The following is a 19508-nucleotide window of genomic DNA, read 5'->3' as shown; positions in this document are numbered from 1 at the left end:
TGTTGCTTCATCTGTATCTCCTTTTTTAGACTCTGACATCTTAGGTGTAGTTAATGATTTTGTCTTTTTCTTTACCTTATCTCTTTTTTGTTGAATGGGACTATAAGGTACAGTTCCTGGTTGGGTGGACCCTTCTATTGAACCTGTGTCATCGTCATTTTTCTTCTTTTGGGGTTCTTTTATTGCACAGACCAGTTCCAAATGTACTGGAGTAGTTTCAAGCAATTTTAGTGGTAATAATGAAGTATGTTCAGAGTCAGACATTACTGACTCTGGTGAATCTGTTCTGCCAACACTGTCAAAGAAATCAAGAGGTAGTGGTGTATATTCAGTGTCTGGTGACACAGACACAGGTGATACAGAAGATCGTTCAACATAGGAGAATGATTCAGGGAGGTGGTGTGTAAATTCTGGAATAGGAGAGTCAGGTGAAAGGGATTGGAGTTCATTAACAGAGGATATTGACACAGGTGACTCAGGCCTTTGTTCAGAGTCAGTGGTGAGGACATTCCATGGCTCATTTTCATCTATCTCTGAGGTGAGTGAATCAGGAGACCCAGGAGACAACCTGCTATGTGTCTCTGAGCATTCTGGAAGTAGTAAATGGAACTCTGGAATGGGTGAGTCTGGTGTTAATGGTCGGTATTCATTAATCGAAAAATTGGATTCTGGTGAAGAGGGTCTAGCTACCAAATCTAATGATGAAGGAAGCACTAACTCCCACTCCCACTCTGATTCAGTTGATTCTGGTGATCCTGACCTATCATCATCAACTATACTGATGAATTCATGTACAGCAAATTGAGGTATTGGTGAGTCTGGAGACAATTCTGTGTATTGATTTAGAGATATCACGGATTCTGGGGATGATTGCCTCACAACAGACATATAGTCTTCTGGAGTCATAGGTCTGTACTCTGTACTATCTGTGCTTTGTTCTGGAGAGGATGTTCTTTCCTGAGTCTCATAAGTGAATGATTCTGGTGTTAGTGATCGCCAGTCTAGAACAGACCCTGGTGATACAGGCCTAACTGTTTCAGGAACCATCAAATGAGAAGCTCCAGCCTTGTGCTCATCTGACTTTACACCAACTCTCTCCAAAAACAACTTATCAGACTCCGCAAAGTATGCGGTTAACTCTGCTAAGTCATGGTCAAGCTCTGGAGGTAGAGGGGTAGGTGGCCTGAAGTCAGGTATGGGAGAGTCTGGTGAAAGTTGACTTTCATTGGTGACTGATGACACAGATTCAGGTGAAGAGGTTCTGACATAAGGAAGTGAGACAGAGCCAAGGGATTCTGGTCTGTCAGGTATGGGGGAGTCAGGGGTAAGTGGCCTATTCTCATCCAACGAAACTACTGATTCAGGTGAAGATGCTCTCTCCTCTGGCAAACACATGTCAAGGTCAGCAGTATAATCCCATTCTAAACCTGGTGTCAAGGGCCTTGATATGGTGTGTGGTATCAACAACACTGGTGTTAGAGGCCTGTAATCGTCAACTGTTTCTTTTATAGTGGTGGTATGTTTCTGCTGGGTTATAGGAATTGATACTTCATATCTAAATTCTGCACCTGGTGGGGTAGGTGATGGTGATCTTTTGCCGGTTAGTTTGGGAACTGACTGCTCAGCCATCTCATCACTTGACATCTGATACACTGTAGAAAGTACTTCTGGTGATGCATCCACATCAACCAGACAAATTGTGGGCAACTCCATGGAAGAGGATGATGCTTGCTGTAAGTCAACATGTGGTTCATTCTCCATACTTAACATGCTCGTTTCTGGTGGGCTTATAACTTTAACTTGGAGTTCAGGTGTGGCCATTACAAAGTCAAGGGTGGCTTGACTGACATCAATCTGATGAGATAGGGATAACAATTCACTTGCATCTTCACAAGTGACAGTGAGAGTTTTGCCTGCCTCATTTGGATTTAATAACATACATTTGCCTTCATTCACTTCCTGTTTGCCTTCTTTTTCTGACTGTGGAACATTTATCTCCTCTAGTTCCTTCTTGTTGGTGAATTCAAAGTCACTGCCATAAAGGGTTCTGTAAAATCTCTCTGAAATCTCCTCAATGTGCTGTTTGTTGTAAGCTTCTCTCTCAGTGATTTGGACGGTGGATGTCTCAACGGTGACTTCATGTAATAAGCGTGTTGAAACTTGTCTGGACTGAGAAACCTTTTCACTAGATGGTGGGACCATGGTGATTGTGGAGGTAGAAACAAAGCTTGACCCAGTATCCTCCCTTAGGTCCTTGAACAGTTCACTGAAGTCTGTCTCAGCCTTTTCGGACTCCAACAGTGTGTCTTCAAAATCGGTGACAATCACACCTTCACGCTTATGGCTCAGACGACGAGATTTGGTTGACTCATGACGGGTTTCGACAGTGTGTGACGTTAGACTGGGCACACTTGCTGTTGCACCTAGCTCTGCACTTAACTCCTGAGGAGCCTCTAAAGCTGTTGGGGAAGGCTCTGGAGTAGAGTGTTGGGAGTCTGTAGCTCCTTTATAGACTGGATCGAGCACATGAGATTGCAGCCTCCAGGGAACAGCTTTGTACAGCGTGAACAAGGGACTTACTTGTTTAACAGTGCCTAGGTGTCCAGATCCAGGCAGTGTTGTCACTTCAAATCCCCTATGAAGAAAGCATAAATAATACATCAAACAATGTGACTAACTACCTTCAACATGGTCTTTTGTGAGGAATTCCAGAATTCCACACACTATATACTTCATATATTGTATTCCATTTACATAGAAAACAAATAATGATGCTGGTAAACCATACAACAGTAAGCTATAAAGACACTGTCCAGTTAATGGATGTAGTTCCTTACAGAGTGTCTTGTTCGCTCTTCAGGTCAGCTTGCACTTTCTCTTTCTGCGTGTGTCTCAAGAGCTCCGTCACTGATACGTCCGCATCTGCCCGTGCTGATGTGTCATGCAGGGAGGACAGACTGGAAGAGAGGTCCTCAGTTGACACTACTGGGGGCTGCTGACCAGACCCTGGCCTCAGTGTGGCCGCCTCTGTCCGTCTCCCTGGCCTTGGACTGTCAATGTCTTCATGAAGGGCAGAGAATCCTTTACAAGGGATTGATATAGCCTTATTAGTCATGGAAACTATGCAGTAAAAGACAATCTACTGTGAATGTCTATCCTAGCCTCGCTCTATAGTGTTCTTTCAGCTTATGAAATTAAAAGCATTCAGGCGTATGCTTTACATTATGTATAGACAGCAAAAGTATGTGATTGTCACATAGGTTGTTACACTGTACTTCATTATGCAGATTAACCCCTTAAAACAAAGTGTTAGGCCCCAGCTGTGGCGCAACTGGCTGGGGCACCTGCACCATACGCCGGCGATACGGGTTCAATTACCGCCCCGTGGTCCTTTCCGGATCCCACCCCTGCTCTCTCCCATTCACTTCCTGTCATTCTCCACTGTCTCTATCATTAAAGGCATAAAAAGGCCCAAAAATATACTTTAAAATAAAGTGTTACCTAGTTGAATGCTTACTGTACATACAGTACACACCAGTACCAATGGGGGCATCTAAATACGCTCTAGCAAACAACAAGTCAAAAGTCTTTCGTTTTGGGTGGCGAGAGCATCAAAAAAGTTGATGTCAGGTCAACTTTATAGAAATGAGCCATGATGCAGTTTGGCAGCAACCAGCAGGAACCCATTCAAAACAGAAGTTGAGTTGAATTCCCACAAAATGTTTGTTCTGTTTAGTGTCTAAACAGAACAAAACTATGTCTGTAGGAGTGATATAGAAAATCAATAGTCAATACCATTACCATTTTGTCCGAAATTACTATAGTTAGGGCTGAATAATAATAGCAGCAATGTGAGGACTATACTGTACGATGCCATTGAGTTTCAATCAATGGTTGTATGACATCTTAGCAAAGCAATTCACAATGTCATATGAATTTTGATATTGTGAATTGATCCAAGGCCTTTGGTATATTTAGATGCCCTCACCAGTCCTGGTGTGTCTTACAGTTGAGTAGATTCATATTCACCACATACTGTATCTCCCAATGTCATTACCTTCACTGTGATCAAGTGATATGGTATGCTCTATTTCTGCATAGGTGTGTGATGACTCCATACTGGACTTGATAATTTTTGTTTCGATCAGATGTACTATGTCCATCCGGTTTATCTTGGTTAGCTTCATAATCAAAACATTCTCTGTAAAATAAATAGCAACAATACAATTGTGATTTACAATAATGCATTTGTAAATACATAGTTATAATAAATACTCATTGGCAGGACTCATTCTGGCAGCATACCTGTGGCATTCTTGCTCTCCCTTTCAGTCCAATATTTAATTAGCGCATGGCTTTGGTCTTGCAGTGAATTTGGGTTCTCAGTTCGTATTTGATGAATGTGCTCCTCACTAAATTCCAGCTCACGTGCCAATTCTAAATAATTGAAAATAAAGGGAAAAGTAACATTATACACGGATGAGATGATGATTGACATTGATGGCTAACTGGTTATATACAGTAATTGACATACAGTAATTGGTAATGCCTTCAAATGCAGCTTACCTGTCCAGCTGAAGCCAAGATGGTCGGCAATGACTGCCAACCGAGATTCTTTCCTCTCTGCCTCCTCCTGTGGATCTACTGAAAATGCCATCACAACAGCAAAGGAGCCATCAACAAAGGTCAACCATAAAGATAGCTAAAGAATTACACCTACTATGGGGATGAAAGGTAATGTGCGCTCCATTTTAGATTCAAGTATATCAGGAAAAAAAATCCCTAGTACCCAGATTTAAACTTTTCACTGGCTTTCTCCTACATCTACTCAGGATCTACCTCCTCTGTTGTGAGTTAAAATGCAACCATGTTAACCATACTATTTATAGTAATATATCAGGCCATTTGAAGCAATCATTTAACCCTCCTATTATGGTAATAGTGACCCAAAACTATTTTCCAAATAAAAAAAGTGATCAATCTTTATGGCAGTTCATCTAGCTTCCAAAAATATGTGTACCTGAAAAGAAACACCTTATATGTTAGGGCCAATTTGACTCAAAGTAACTTTTGATATAGAATAACCTACTGTATGTGAGTTGTTCTGTCTTACTCAGTGTTTCATAATCTAGCCAACCCTTCTTCTCATACTCATAAAAACTAAATATAAGTACAATTTTGTGAGACTTAATGCTAGTTCTTCTGGCCTTCTTGGGACCCTAGAGAGAGACAAAATAAGCTGACTGAAAAACAACTATTTGGTTGAATTATAAACTAGTGAAAGTATATGAGTTGCATAATAGGAGGGCTCATGGCACTTGTTGGAATAAAAGATTAGTCCTACCGCATGTATAATAAATCATACAATCCCAATAGTGTTTACTTAAATAATGTATAGGTTAATGATTAAAGTTGCTTCTTTTTGGGTAAAGTCTACTTTTCTAATGAAACTCCACTAATTGTACTAATAATGAAACACTACTGACAGGAATTTAGCTGTAGATGAAATAGCCTTTAAATCAATCTTGAGATTTTCAAGACACACGCACACAGGAAGAGAAGAAACACAAACACAAACACAGCCAGAACAACACAGAAGCAACCACAGAAAGTTGAAGCCTTAGCTACATGACAGAGGCAGCACCTTCGTCGCTAGCGAGGTGAGGCGGAAGACAGAGAGAATGGGCCCCATGAGAAGGGGGGATACCTTGACTTTGGACTTGGGGTTTATCGTCGGGGATTCTTTCCATCTGCGTCTCGATGGTGTCATCCCAACGTGGTCTAACGACAAAGACGCCTTCGGGAAGTGGCAAGTGTATGTCAGGGAAAGCATCCACCTCTATGACAGAAGTGTCTATGGTGCTGCTTTCATCATCAGACATGGCAGACGCTTCCAGCTCTTCTGTTTTCTCCTGCTCCCTCTCTGCTTGTGCCAATCTCTCTACAACTTTTGCTGCCTCATCGCTTATCTCTGAAAAAAACTCTAGTGACTGCTTGGGAGACTCTTGGGGATGCTCTTTTTTGGTCTCTTTGGCTGGTGTAGATGTCAGTGTTGGCTTGCCTCTAACTGGCAATCTGGACTGAAATGTCTTGGGTTTGGTGGATGATTCACCACTAGCTGGGCGACCTTGGTCCTTTTTTGTTGGCTTTTTTGCCAAGTCACTTTCTACAGAACGTGTAGTTGTGGAAGACTTCTTGATTCTGGCACCAGTGGAGGGACCTGTATCTGTCTCAGATTTTCTCCTACTTTCAGGTTTTGCAGGCAGCTTTAACTTTTTGTCCTTGAGTGATTCAGCTCGCCTGACTGAGGACTCTGATGTATTATCAGACTTTACAGAACTGGCCTTAACAGGTATTCTCGACTTGGGACCCTCAACTGAAGGAGTGTCTTTCTTTGCTGCAACACCTACTTTTCCTGATCCAGATTTGGCTGGGCCCTTTGATAACTTTTCACTACTTGGTGAAGGGGTGGGCTTTTCGGGAGTTTTAGGGAGTTCAATTACTGAGTGCTGATCCTCTGGGGAGGAATCAGAAGATTCTTGGTCCTGTTGAGAATACACTGACCTAGTTACTGTGGTGACAGCTGTCTGAACATTGGTAATAATTGGATCAGGGGAACTAAGATCAACTGCTACAAGGGTTTCCTCAGCAACCTTTTCAAACTTGGGTTCTACTGTGTCGGGTGTGGTTGCGTCTGTCTTTGTTTTTGTTGGTACAGACAAGCCCATTTTAATAGGGATTCTAGATTTTGAGGCATCTGACTTAGAACCTGCCTGATCATCATCTACTAATGAAGGTTGAGAGGAATCGGTAGTGTCCTTGGCTGGTTTCTCTTCCTCTTCTGGTTTTATTTGAAGGGTTAAGTTCATACCAACCTCAGCCTCAGTTGCAATTGGCTCTGCAGCAGCCTCTTCCCTAGCCTCCTCTGCAGCTGCCTCTTCAATAGGCTGTTCCCCTATCTGGAAGAAAGCAAACCCTTCCTCCTCATAGCTCCTTTTAGTCATGTCAATAGCACCACTTCTGGTCATTTCAAAAAGCTTGCCTTCTTGAAAGAGAAAAGGATTTGGTTCACTAGTCGGTGTTCCATCCTCTGTGGGTGTCCTCCCAGGAGTTGTGTCTGGTGTTGCAGCCTGAGACTGGCGATCAACTGCTAGACTCAGGATTTTTTGCTCTTCTTCTTTTACCCTAGCTGCAAAAGCATCATCATCCTCCCGCATTGTGCTCCAGGGGTCCATTTCTGATCTTGCTGTGACACCCTTTGATTCTGTTTTTGGACGTTCCTCCTCTTCTTCATAGTCCTCGGTATCATCATAAATGCACACTTCTGGTTTGAATGTTTCCCCCCCATGTCCAACAACAATGGAGGCATCCACTCTATCTACACCTATGTCAGATGCCCCTGAATGCTTCATGTGATCACCCTTCACCTCATCTGTTATATTTTTTTCTGCTTGGCATGGTGCTTTAGCACTGTCACGCTCAAGAAGATCTGTCACCTGTACTACTCCTCTGCCATCATCATCCTTAATTTCTCTCGATTTTCTCAAACATGCTTCCTTTTGTTCATCTGTTATATTAGCAGCCCCCTCAGATGAGGATGGAGTCACTTTAAGGGACTGTGCTACCTTACGAGGTTCAGTACAAACTTTGGCAGGGAGAGATTCTTGAGCATTTGTGATGTGTTGTTCTGAGACAGACTGAGGCCCCCCCCCAACTGCTTTGGCTGATGCCGTTGTACTGTGGGTGTCCATTTGATGAACATCTTCAGCCTTTACACCTGCTGAAAAAGGAGAGGGAGGTTGTACTTTAATATCGGGTTCAACACACAGAGCTACCACTGAGCCCAGTACAGGATCAGTGTGCTCAAGGCCATCCCCTGATGGTGTCTGATCTTTGGACACTAGTCCAATCTGTTTGATGCTGTCATGTCCTGCTTCAGACACTACTGCTGACTGAGTGGATCTGATATCTTTTCTATTGTCCTTTTTGCCTCTCGCATCCTGCTCCATTTCATCGAATGTTTTTATTTTGGCGGCCATTTTAAACATTTCTTCCTCTGGTGTGAATTTCCTTTGAGTCTCGCCACTCTCCACCTCATAATCCTCTGCCTCCTCAGGAATGGGTGGGTTTAGGGGAACAGAAAGGGTCATGGGGTCAGGGGTTTTGGGGTTCACCTCATAACTTACCTCTTCAGAACTTGGGGTGTCAGGGGAGAGGGGGCTCTTACCCGAACTTTCCATTTGGGACGTCTTTTCAGAACTGTCATCCTCGGCACTGGCTTCCTGGTCTCTGAGGAGTCTACTACGCAAATTGTCTAGGGGGAAGTCAGGGGCTCTTGAGGGTTGCTCTTGCCCTGTTGGCACACTGAGTTCATCTACCACAGGAGGGAAAGCCAGGTTGGTTTTCTGCTCTACGGGGCTACTTTCTAAGGAGTCATGACAGGGAGATTCCTTTGTTGGGCTGGGCTCAATGGAGTCTGGAGTTCTATGGGAGGAGTTATCTTCCATGTTGGGACTAGTCTCTAAGGAGTCTCTGTGACTAAAGGTCAAGGAGTCATCAGCTACGGGGCTGAGAGAGTCTGACTCTCGATGTCTGAGAGGCAGATCTAGGCTATCCTGATGTGTGCATGCCCTTGTGGCCAAAGTGTCAATCGAAGCTGGTTCTGGACCATCAGGGGATTCCTCATCACTTAGAAAACCTTCTATGGTTTCAGAACCCATCTTTGTAAGCTTTCGAGATTTTGATGGTCTGGCTGATGCACTGATAATCTCCTTAGCAAGAGGGGCTTTTTCATCACCAAATTTAACTGCCTTGACCTTTGCAGTGGACTTGGACTCACTTGTGCCCGAAGAAGTCGAGTCTTCTGTAGATGACCCAAACTTGTCTTTGGAGGGACGTTGCGTGGTTTTCTCATCCTGTTTAACTGGTATGGCGGTGGCACCTTTCTTTGTGGTCTGCAAAAGCTCGTCACTTTTTTGAAGGAACAGAGAGGGACTATCTGGGCTTGTGTGAGGAGTTTCAGCCAGTCCCTCATGTTTGTAGCTCTCTTCAGAACTTATCTGTTGCTCTCCAGAACCCACACTGGCGCTTGGAGACTCTGCTATACCCTCGTGTTTCAGGCTCTCAGAACTGTCCTCCATCGCACCATTCTCAATTGCACTGTCAGGCAGGAATTCACTTCTGACTTTTCTCAGCTCAGGAGGTAGCGTAGTTCCAGTGGCGGGCCCTGTAGCTAAAGCAGATGATGTGCTGGCACTCTGTGCTGATGGTGTTTTAAACTGTTGGTACTGAGCATTGTCCTCAAGTTCAGCTTTTATTTCTGAGCTAAAGTCAGCTGAATGCTTTCTGTCTGGGCTAATTTGAGTGTCACTATCCCCTTGTTTTGCCTCTGGAAGTAAAGAATCCAGGGATATTTCACGTCCCTGTGAAAATCCTGACCCACCTTTGGGAGACTGAGGTTCTGTTTCTAATGATTCTGTTTTTCCTTTTTCCAGTGTTTCTGTTTTAGTACTAGATGATTTTAACTCAAAGAGCCCAGACTTTCTCTTTGAAGGGTCTTGCCCTGTCTGGAAAGCTCTCATTAACTCTTTTACTGACATAGTATCTTCAAGATTTTCTGATTCGGCTTTTGGAGACTTGGGTGGGGCCTGTTGTTTCTTGCCTGTCTCTTTTGGCACTGTGGATGGTTTGCTGTCTTTACCTCCTAGTGTTGGTATATTAGATGCTGGCTTCTTAAGATTCTTTTGTTCAGCCTCAACCTTTTGTTGAAGGGCTTTTACTTTGTCTTTAATGGACCCTATTGGTGTCTCTTCAACTACAGGTGAAACGGGTGATTTCTTTTGTGGGGCAGGGGCACTAAGATGGCTGTCTCCCTCCTGAGCTCCCCCCTTACAACCCTTGTCAGTTTCTTTCTTAGGGGAAGAAGCACTGGATTCATCTGTGTGAGATTGTGGGCCTTTCCGTCTGGTTGGTTTCTTTACCTCTGCTACAGGGATTTTTGTGTCTTTCTTTGCTGTGGGGATGGCGGATGGTTTGGTGCCTTTGGGCAGTTTGTCTTGTTTTGCACTTTCTGACGATTTAGCAGAGGTCTTGGGCAAATCCAGGAGGTACTCCTTTGGGTCACCTGTAAGGTGTGGAACCATGCCTGACAAGTCTGCCACACCTCTTGGTCTTGGAGCCCCCCGATTGGCCCGACCCTCCCGCATGACAGGTTCTTGTGGCTGGAGAGCAGCCATCTTTTTGGCCTCTTTGATTTCACTGTCTGAAAGAAGCACCCATTCCTCATCTTTTTTTGGTGGAAAACTCTCTGACATTCCAGATGCCGCAGCCAGTTCACCCTCGTAAGTCCCACTGCGAAGAATCTCACTGACTTTCTCCAAGTCTTCTTTGACTTTTTCCATTATCTCAAAAGGCTCGCCTGACACCTCCTCCGCCCCTTTTTCAAGACCTCTCCCCTGAAGAGAGGTGGATTTCTCAGCTGAGTCAGTGGTCAGAATAGCAGTCATTTTGATCAGGTCTTGCTTCATCTCTGACACCTCAGAGAGCAAGTCAGGACTCGCAAGTGCGGTTGAGTCCCTGATCAAATGAGCTTTCAGGGTGGATGTCTCAGTGGAGGTATCTTCATCATCTTCCGTTTTGAAAGAGACATTTAAGGAGTAAATAAAATCAAAATTGAAATCAAAGGGAACAGAGATTTGAAAATTGTGATCAGGACAGGAACAGTACAAGGATCACATCAGGGATCACATTTAGGTAATAAGGAAACAACAGCGAAGGAAGGCATTAGGAATCAAGGCATAGAAGTATTTGGATCCGAAGGACTTGAGGAGCAAAATTTGACCGCAAAGCAAACTCAAACTAAACCTTAAAACACAACACAGGAAAGGGAGTACGCAGGAAATAACTTGCTCATACACACCCACAACAGCACATTCATACGTGTAAAACACAAAATAACAAGAGCCCAACTAAAAAAACAGATATGAATGGATGACAACAGAAGACAAGGAATTGACAAGAAGACAAGGAAATGGGGGACACATACACTGGAAAAGCAACATGTAAGCAGACATCTCAAGATTGTTCGAGAAGTACATTCTCTGTACAGAGAAAGACAGAGAGAAAGAGACAGAGAAAGAGAAAGAGAGAGAAAGAAAACTTTTTAATGTTTCCCTCAAAAAGAAAGCCAGTGATGTAAAACTAAAAATGGTTGAATGCAGGTCTGTACATCTCTGTATAGACACAAAATGACTGATGACAAAATTGCTCAAATAAAAAATGTTCGCAAATAAGTTGTTAATCAAATTATGGATTGATTCTTTCTTTCAAGTGACCAATGGCCATACCGACATCCGACAACTCAAATGAATTGGTTTGGTAAAAAATATCAGGTGAAATACAATGTAAAAACATATGCAAATCAGATAATGTGCAGTAACAGTGAATTGGCATAAATTAAATAGCGAGTGAGATTTTGCAAGAAAGTAAATGTTAAGCAAACATGAATATAAAGAATGCCCACACACTTTCCACATGCATTCTAGTATCCACATTCACATGCAGAGACAGGTATACACCATCTCTCACTGTGTCCTTCCCTCCCTCTCCAACAGACAGACACATGCATAGCAACATACAGTAAACAGACACAGTACAGACATACACACACAGGTACATAAATGCACACACACACACAGGCACACACACACGCACGCACGCACGCACGCACGCACACACATACAGTACATAGACAGAATATGTAAGCAAAGTTATTTCCATGCAAAGCAAAGGGGGTATTACAGACATGCAGCCTCAGGTGAAAGATGTCATCAGTTCCAAGCACGTTACAAGACCACTGACAGGAGACATCAGGCTCTCAAATATTTAGCTCATGACATTGCATAGTGTGGTGATCGTTTCAAACTAGATTCTGCTGATTGTCATCACACATCAGAGCCACTAACACTGAACATGCTTATTACCATTCACAAACTATGGGGACATTGAGATATCTAGTTTGAAAACATGCACAATCATTGATGTGTCAGAATTATGCATGTTTAAACTGCATAATTTGTGAAATAATTGTTCAATTCAATTTGAACTCAAAATTACATTTGTTCAAAGAGATTTTTTTTTCTCTTTTCTTAGATATTCATGTGTGAAATACTGAATAAATCTGAGAGGGTTCTTCTTCTCACACATGAATAAAACAAATATTCACTGGAGGCACAAGGTGGGTGTCACAGACAGGGAGAAAGGACCAGGGATCACAACACATCAGTTTGCTTTGCAGTTTGTATACATTACCATGAAAGGCCTGTGAGGATCTAATTGCGGCTACTAACATCACCACAGTATGAATGCAAGTCAATTTTGGTGCTCATGCACATGATATTGTTTTTTTTTCCGAAACTCTCGCAAAGTGGATGACCGAAAAGCCCAATGTACTATAGAAGGTGCTCAAGGGTTATTCAGGAGTTGCGTCTGTCCGCTATAATAGACATAACCCTCATTGGTGATGCAGTGTTTGATTTCTTTGTAGCTCCTTGTTGACCACCAAATTGAAATTCAAGCATTTGCACTACCACTTAGCTTGCAGGGATGCACCACTATGCCATAGTCAGCCTAAGCAGTAACAGTACTCATTAGGAACTTATTAGTATAGCTAAAATCAATACATGCAATAGGATTAGGATTCAGTTCATTTTTAAAAAATGTAACATTGCCATCATGCAGTAAGTTTACTTTACGGTGTTTCACGTTGTTGTGCATAATAAAATGAATGCTGAGATTTAATGAGACTTTCTGAAATCTTACATTTTCCTTGCGATCGGGTGTTCTGTAAAAAGAATGCACAAGAGTTGAACACCACATTAACATCTATTCAGTGATCACACATTAATAACAGACAGTGACACAAAGAGATTAACAGAGGGATGGCTAGACTTAACATAAAGGATGAATACTGTTGGATGGATTGGTTATCAATGGTGTCCCAGACTGTGTAATAACATACAGTATTAATATACATGTATTGCCTTAGACAGCAGGGACACACTCTGTTCAACTTTGGAAATTGAACAGAGAAATAATGTCCTAATAGTAATCAGGTGCTGTACTTGTTTACCACACACAGACATTGAATTCAGCTGGGACTGAATCAATGTCAGGAAGCAAACTAGAGAGAACGGCCTCAGAAGCCAGCCAATGCTCTGAGCTTGAGGAGGGAGTGGGGGAGGAACTGAGAAGCAGAGGGGCTTCAGTTATAGGGGAGGGGAGGGGGGGTGGGCAGAAAAAAGAGGCACGGTTTACCTCCTCCTCAGCCTCTTGGTCTGAATCTGATTCCTTTGAGGAGCAAGAAGCAGCGAGAAAGAGAGAGAGGGAAAGCAACAGGAAAAGGAAGAGAGACAGAAATAGAAAGACAGAGATAGATGGAGACAGTACAGAGAGAACGGGAAAGACAAAGAGCAGGCAAAGCAGTTACCAAGGCAACGGAGCAAGTCAGCAGCCAGCCAATAAGGCAAGGCCAGGAAGAGTGAGAGGGGCACTGAGTTCGATACAGCTGGCAAAACAATTAAACCTCAATCTATCTGGAGCAGAGTAAACATGGCGAGAATGGGCAGAAAATACTCAATTAATTTCTATTTAAAATGTATGACAAGATGGTAGAGGATGTTATGTCTGAATTGTCATTGTTTGCTAAAAGTGTGCTTATCATCATTGATTTGCTGATAATACTTTAATTACCATATAATTACCAATATATAAGTTAAGTGTAACATCTGTCTGTCAAAAATCAGAATCTTAGTTTTCTTTGCGATCTCTGTGTTGATTCTTTTTTTTACACAGAACGGTTTGCCAACTGTATCTTTGTTGCTCTTCTCATTAAATGCGAAAACTTAGACCTAAAAACGCTCAATGCATAGATCATGCAAATTTATGGTAATGCACAGTACTATAATGGTTAACTGGAAAAGAAGATGCATGCAATGCATACTACTTAATAGTAGATGCAACACTGAGAAAAGTATATGCTCATTAATTAGCCACCTATTAGGCATTAATTAACACCTTTAATAACGTCCCATTTTCAGGCAGATGCACTGGGACTGAAAAGACCGAGACAGTGGTCGTGCGATGCCAGTCCTGAGATTGTTACCTTTGAGTAAGATGGGAGCGAGATATTGAGATTGCATATGGCATTATGGGCTAGTGTTCTATATGTCCGTGGCTCTTTCATGAAGGATAGTCGTCCGCAGGGCTCCTGTGTATTGTCTCGAATCTGAGAATAAACACAACATAACACAAGGTCAGTTCACTGTATGAGTACCAAGAGCAGGTGTCAGGTGAAACTTTTACCATGAGAGGTTCATTTGTGGGGTCAGTTGTAATGGAGATGAGAGTGTAAGAGAGAGGAGATAGAGAGACAGAGAGAGAGAGAGATAGAGAGAGAGAGAGATGGCAAAGAAGACAGAAAGACACAACAAAAGACAGAAGAGAAAGACAGAGAAGAAGACAGCAGAGGACATGAATGCACTCACTTTAATGAAGAGCGCTAGTCGATTCTCTTTGAAGGCATAGAAACTGAGGAGATGGTGCTGGCCACTTTTGGTCAAGGGAACCAGGTTTCCAAAGCAGTCTGCATAGATAGGCTTCCCCTCCAGTACCTGCAGAAGATTGCATGAAGATCATCACAGAGCCTTTTAAAATGAGCAATAGTAAAGAATCTCTATAAGTAATTAGTGTGTTCTTTTCAATGAGATTAAGTTAAATGATCCTCTTTTATCAAATATAATAAATGAGTATTTCAAAATGTTCCAAGGTGGCTAAAAACTGTGATCAAAAAGTGCAGAATATAATGCTTTGATTTCCCCCCAATTTGAAAGATAATAAAAGGCATAGATTCTGTCTTTAGGGTCAGCCCTCCACTTTGCAGATAAGAGGCTCATTTGATTTGTGTCTGTCACTCATGGGAACAGTGATGGACGTGTGACACCCACCTCCACGTCTCGGCTACGGGCCACCTCCACAAAGTTCTCTTGCTGCTCCAGTGTCTTGTCAATCTTGTCGTCCGTCATGCAGAAACAGCGCAGGCGCGCCTCGATGGGGTCGTGCGTTTTGGCGAAAATGACAAATTTGGCCATGTAGGGAACACATATGATCTCCCGGTACACCTGCGAGGAGAAGTTCACCGACTCCTGGACTTGCCTGCAGTCTATCAACCAAAACCTGACAAAGGACAGGGCAGAGGAAATCACAATATATACCTAAAAGTCAAACATGTCAGATTTGTGTTGTGTCTCTTCTTTGAGCTGCCAGACATAAACAAAGTATGCTCAACCTCACGGTTCAATAGTCAGCGCTCAGTTGTACAAACAATGTGACTCAACAGCGTGTGAGGGTTTACCTGGCTGAGACGTTAGTTGTGAAGGACACACAGTCATTGATAAAGGTTAAAGGTGTTGTTCCTGTGATGTCCTCCCACTGGGCTGGTGTAGTTCCACCTGTCACGGACATAGTGATAATGGAGTCAGGGAGACAGTAATGGGTATAAGTGTGTGTGTGTGTGTGTGTGTGTGTGTGTGTGTGTGTGTGTGTGTGTGTGTGTGTGTGTGTGTGTGTGTGTGTGTGTGTGTGTGTGTGTGTGTGTGTGTGTGTGTGTGTGCGCGTGTGTGTGTGTGCGTGTGTGTGTGTGCTACGATTGGCAGGTCTATAACAGAACATTTAGGCAAAGGGAAGAATTCTGCTATATATCAGCTGTAATAGCCAACCTTACTGTGTACTGTGCCGAGAAGCATTGTTTTCTGTGCCCATCAGTTGCATTTCACTTATGAAAACGTTTAAATCTCTTTAGTTCAAATGAGATCCGTTGATTCAAATATAGAATTCAAATGTGATGATACTGCAGCCCCCTCACTCACCTGTGATACTGCATAGGAGTCGTAAAGTGGGCGTGTCTCCTCCAAAGCCGTTCAGCACCGGGTCGGAGGAACTCTTGGGGATGGGGATCGTCATGGTGATGGGCTTGTGGAACTTGCGGCGTCTGGGTTCTAGCGTGACGATGGGGCTGAACGTGGCCTTGTTGCCCAGGATCTTGCGTACCGTGTCCTCATGCATTGGCTGGGCCTAGTAACACAACCCAATCACATCTCATTTTCACATCGCTTTTTTATCAATCTTAGGTAACGCTTCAGGCCAAACACAGTGATTGATGTCTGTTACTTTGTTGGTAATGGGTAATGTACTCAAATTAAGTTCCAGTTACAAAATCAGCTTTGAAGTTTCTTGCATTCTGCCAGAATCCAGAATCAGAATCCCTTTAATTTTCAGAATCAGGACTTAAAGATAGGTAGATAGATAGATAGAGCGATACTATAAATCATAAGCTAAATTGAGCTTGATCGCTATACTGAACCAACAATAAACAATTAAACAAATATCTTTTCTGGAGCTTCTCTACTTCTGTGCTTTCCTATCATCTGGGCCAGGTGTGCTGCTCACCTGTAGGCTGACTCGGATCCTCTTGGTGAGAGCCCCCTCTGGGAAGACGGCCTGCACCTGTGGCACCACGGTGCTGCTCAGGATGCCCCCCTCAGGCCCAATCAGATTGCTGTCCTGCTTGATGCGGGACACCACCGCAAAGTACTGTGGGAAATCTCTGGTGATGATGCGGCAGATGCGCTTCCTTTCCAGCTCCTCAGGGGGGTCAAGCTCTGGAGCACACACACACACACACACACACACACACACACATATAATCACACAATCAATGAATAATACAAACACTGACAGCAAAAGAAACTGTTGACTCGCTTCTATGCAGAACCCTTTAGATTACATTTTTATACCAGTACATTGCAACCTAAATTTGCAACTATCAACTGTTGGTACAAATATAGCATACCAAAGCAACGTGACCTAATGAGAAAGGTACAGTAGAACATTCAACCACATATTGGACTATTGGACATAATGCTCTGATGCTCTACTCCACTGTCTCTCACAACCAAACAACACTAGAGTGGCTGCCTGTCTGGGGTGAGCAGCTCTGCAGCTGGTCTCCTGTGTGCCTCTCTCCTCACCCTCGTCCATGCCGTTGAGGATCTGGTTGAGCTCCTCCTCTGTGAACTCGCAGTGGTGCTCCTTCCAGCTCTCGCCCGTCTCGCTCCGCAGGATGACCAGCTCCCGCTCCTTCCCCCGCAGCGCCGCGAAGTGGGGGATCTCCACGATGACCGGCCTGCGGACGCGGAGCAGGGGGGCGAGAAGGGAACACCAGTCAGAGAGTGAACATGGAAACAGAGCCGTGTGTGTTTTGTCTGGGTTCAGTCAGTGCTTACAGTTGGAGTGTTTGTTTATGTTCATTTGTATATGAGTATTTGAGTCTGGTTTAGAGGCTTTCTTTGTTCTACTTAACCAGGCACAAGGTAAACATTGTTTGTTGCTTGATGTTTAAGTTGCATTTTACATTTTGATTTGTTTACCAAAAAGAGAAGGGACAAAGAAAACTATATAGAGACTATATAGAGATACTAAAATCATATTTGGTTACCGTTTGACCATTTGTCTCGCACCAGACAGGGTGGATATAACTGCATCCATAGTGTTAATTATGTAAAATGTGTGTGTGTGTGTGTGTGTGTGTGTGTGACAGAGAGAGAAACATTACCATTATGCCAAGGTACCAAAAATACTACAGGCTTCACAACACCATGAGAGATGGATGAAACACTTCACTACAGCATCAGTATACAGTAGCTGTGGCAAATCATGCTAAACTAAAAAAAATGATAAACAAATCAATAAAACTATGGGATGACATCACAGCACTAAACACGCACAGCCAACTACAGTAGCATTGAGGCTAACCGGGACTGAGAATGAAATAAAATAAACCAAAAACAACAGGTAAAAAGGCTAACGATGCTAGCACATAAGTGAGCACATGGGCACAAGTAAGTAAAAGATCAAAATAAAAGACAGGATACAGACACAAACACACTGTATCACATTCAAGGCAAGAGGGGGTTGGGGAGGACAACACAGGAAGGGCGCGAGGAGAAAAGGGACGAAGCATCCATGGATTGTTTCGTATGCATCTCTCCTACCCAAGGAATTTTGTTCCTGGAGGGCCGAGCTGCAGGATGCGGCTAACCAAGCTCTCGCCCTCATTGAGTGGGGGAGGGGCAGTGGGCAGGTGCAGTTTACTGCACACAATCCGTTAGCAGCAGTGGGAGAGAAGAGCATAGATGATACAGTTGTTGCTATTTGCTAGCGCTTTGTCTCCTTGTAAGGTTTGTTGTTGTGTTGTTGTGTTGTTGTCGTTGTTGTGTACCTCAAGCTACTACTTTAGCTTGAGGTACACATAGCGTTGGTTGTTTTCTACTGTGGCTTTGTCTCCTTGGATAAAGGTACACATATACACATACGTCCAGCAGTGTTGAGACCTGTTTCTTATGAGGACTGGTAATGTACAACTTTAGATTGGTCAAATTTGATTAACATATCAAACCAATCATGGACCAGCTGAACAGAAAGGTTGAACTTGCGATTGTGCTCTAACTTGCAACTTGCAAACAAATAGTTATTTGCCAATGTGTGTGAATTAACTGTGATTTTTTTTTCAATGAAACACTATCATATACTGTAAGTGAGTATAGCCAAACAGGAAGTGCATTTGAAAAAAAACATAAGGGGGCAAAATGTGGACATAGCTTCTCCAAATCCGCATTCAGTTGATAAAAGCTTCAACTGGGTTAGTGTTAGTAGCTCATTATAATGCTTATGGAAGCGCTAGGATCAAGCAAGCACGTCAGTCATTCTGAGGGGTTAATTAGTGATAAGACTCCTTTTAACCTCTTTTCTTATGCTTTCATCTCCACAATCCACTTTTCCTGCCTGCAAAGTAATGATTTATTCGCTCATCCTAGGTACACAATGAAGATTCCTTTTAATACTGAAAACCACATTCCTTTTATAGGTGTTCCACTTCCAGAAGCAAAACACTATTATAATCAATGGCATACTTGCCCTAATTGCCCTCTTTAGTGCAGTTGCCATAACATTTGAGTGTTGTGTCATTATCCTAGCACTCTATGCTAGTCTATGCAAATCTTAGCTTTCCTTTCCTCATATTCTGCACTACTGTAGATATCACCTTTGCCTCTAGCCTTAGGTCAAATAGTCATTGAAAAGCCTGAATAAATATAACATCCTGAGTGCATTCACATAACCTATACTTCCTGACCTCTACTGACTGACATTTGACCTCTGACCTCTCTCTCTCGTATTCATTTAAGCGTTCATGGTTGCTCTCTTACCCAAGGAACTGGGCCCCGGAGGGCCCCACCTCAATGAGGCGACTGGCGAGGCCTTCGCCCTCCACCATGGGCGGCATGGTGGCCAGACGGTGGCGTTTCACCAGACGGCAAGTGACCCGCGTGGGCGCACCACACTTCTTGGGCGGAATGATGATACGCAGGCCGTTGTGACGGCAACCCCGCATGGCT

At 43.3% G+C, this 19508-nt stretch overlaps 1 protein-coding gene across 1 annotated transcript in view; it reads right to left on the bottom strand.

The window, feature by feature from the left end:
* Positions 1-19508, bottom strand: part of LOC134060472 (ankyrin-2-like) — a 121192-nt gene that overhangs the window by 13365 nt on the left and 88319 nt on the right. Inside the window, exons 26-40 of the mRNA XM_062517201.1 lie at positions 19320-19508; positions 17085-17239; positions 16504-16715; positions 15924-16128; positions 15410-15506; positions 15003-15231; positions 14544-14669; positions 14162-14284; positions 12820-12841; positions 4567-4644; positions 4306-4437; positions 4058-4201; positions 2838-3081; positions 2581-2635; positions 272-335 (exon numbers count right to left, since the gene is read on the bottom strand). The exon at positions 19320-19508 is cut by the window's right edge and continues 36 nt beyond it. Coding sequence (XP_062373185.1) covers positions 272-335; positions 2581-2635; positions 2838-3081; positions 4058-4201; positions 4306-4437; positions 4567-4644; positions 12820-12841; positions 14162-14284; positions 14544-14669; positions 15003-15231; positions 15410-15506; positions 15924-16128; positions 16504-16715; positions 17085-17239; positions 19320-19508 — 2075 coding nt within the window. The remainder of the gene's footprint in view (positions 1-271; positions 336-2580; positions 2636-2837; positions 3082-4057; positions 4202-4305; positions 4438-4566; positions 4645-12819; positions 12842-14161; positions 14285-14543; positions 14670-15002; positions 15232-15409; positions 15507-15923; positions 16129-16503; positions 16716-17084; positions 17240-19319) is intronic.

This window comes from Sardina pilchardus, chromosome 16, assembly GCF_963854185.1.
Source record: "Sardina pilchardus chromosome 16, fSarPil1.1, whole genome shotgun sequence".
NCBI lineage: Eukaryota > Metazoa > Chordata > Actinopteri > Clupeiformes > Clupeidae > Sardina > Sardina pilchardus.
Note: the sequence above shows the minus strand (reverse complement) of the source record. Positions and strands in the feature narration are given on the sequence as shown.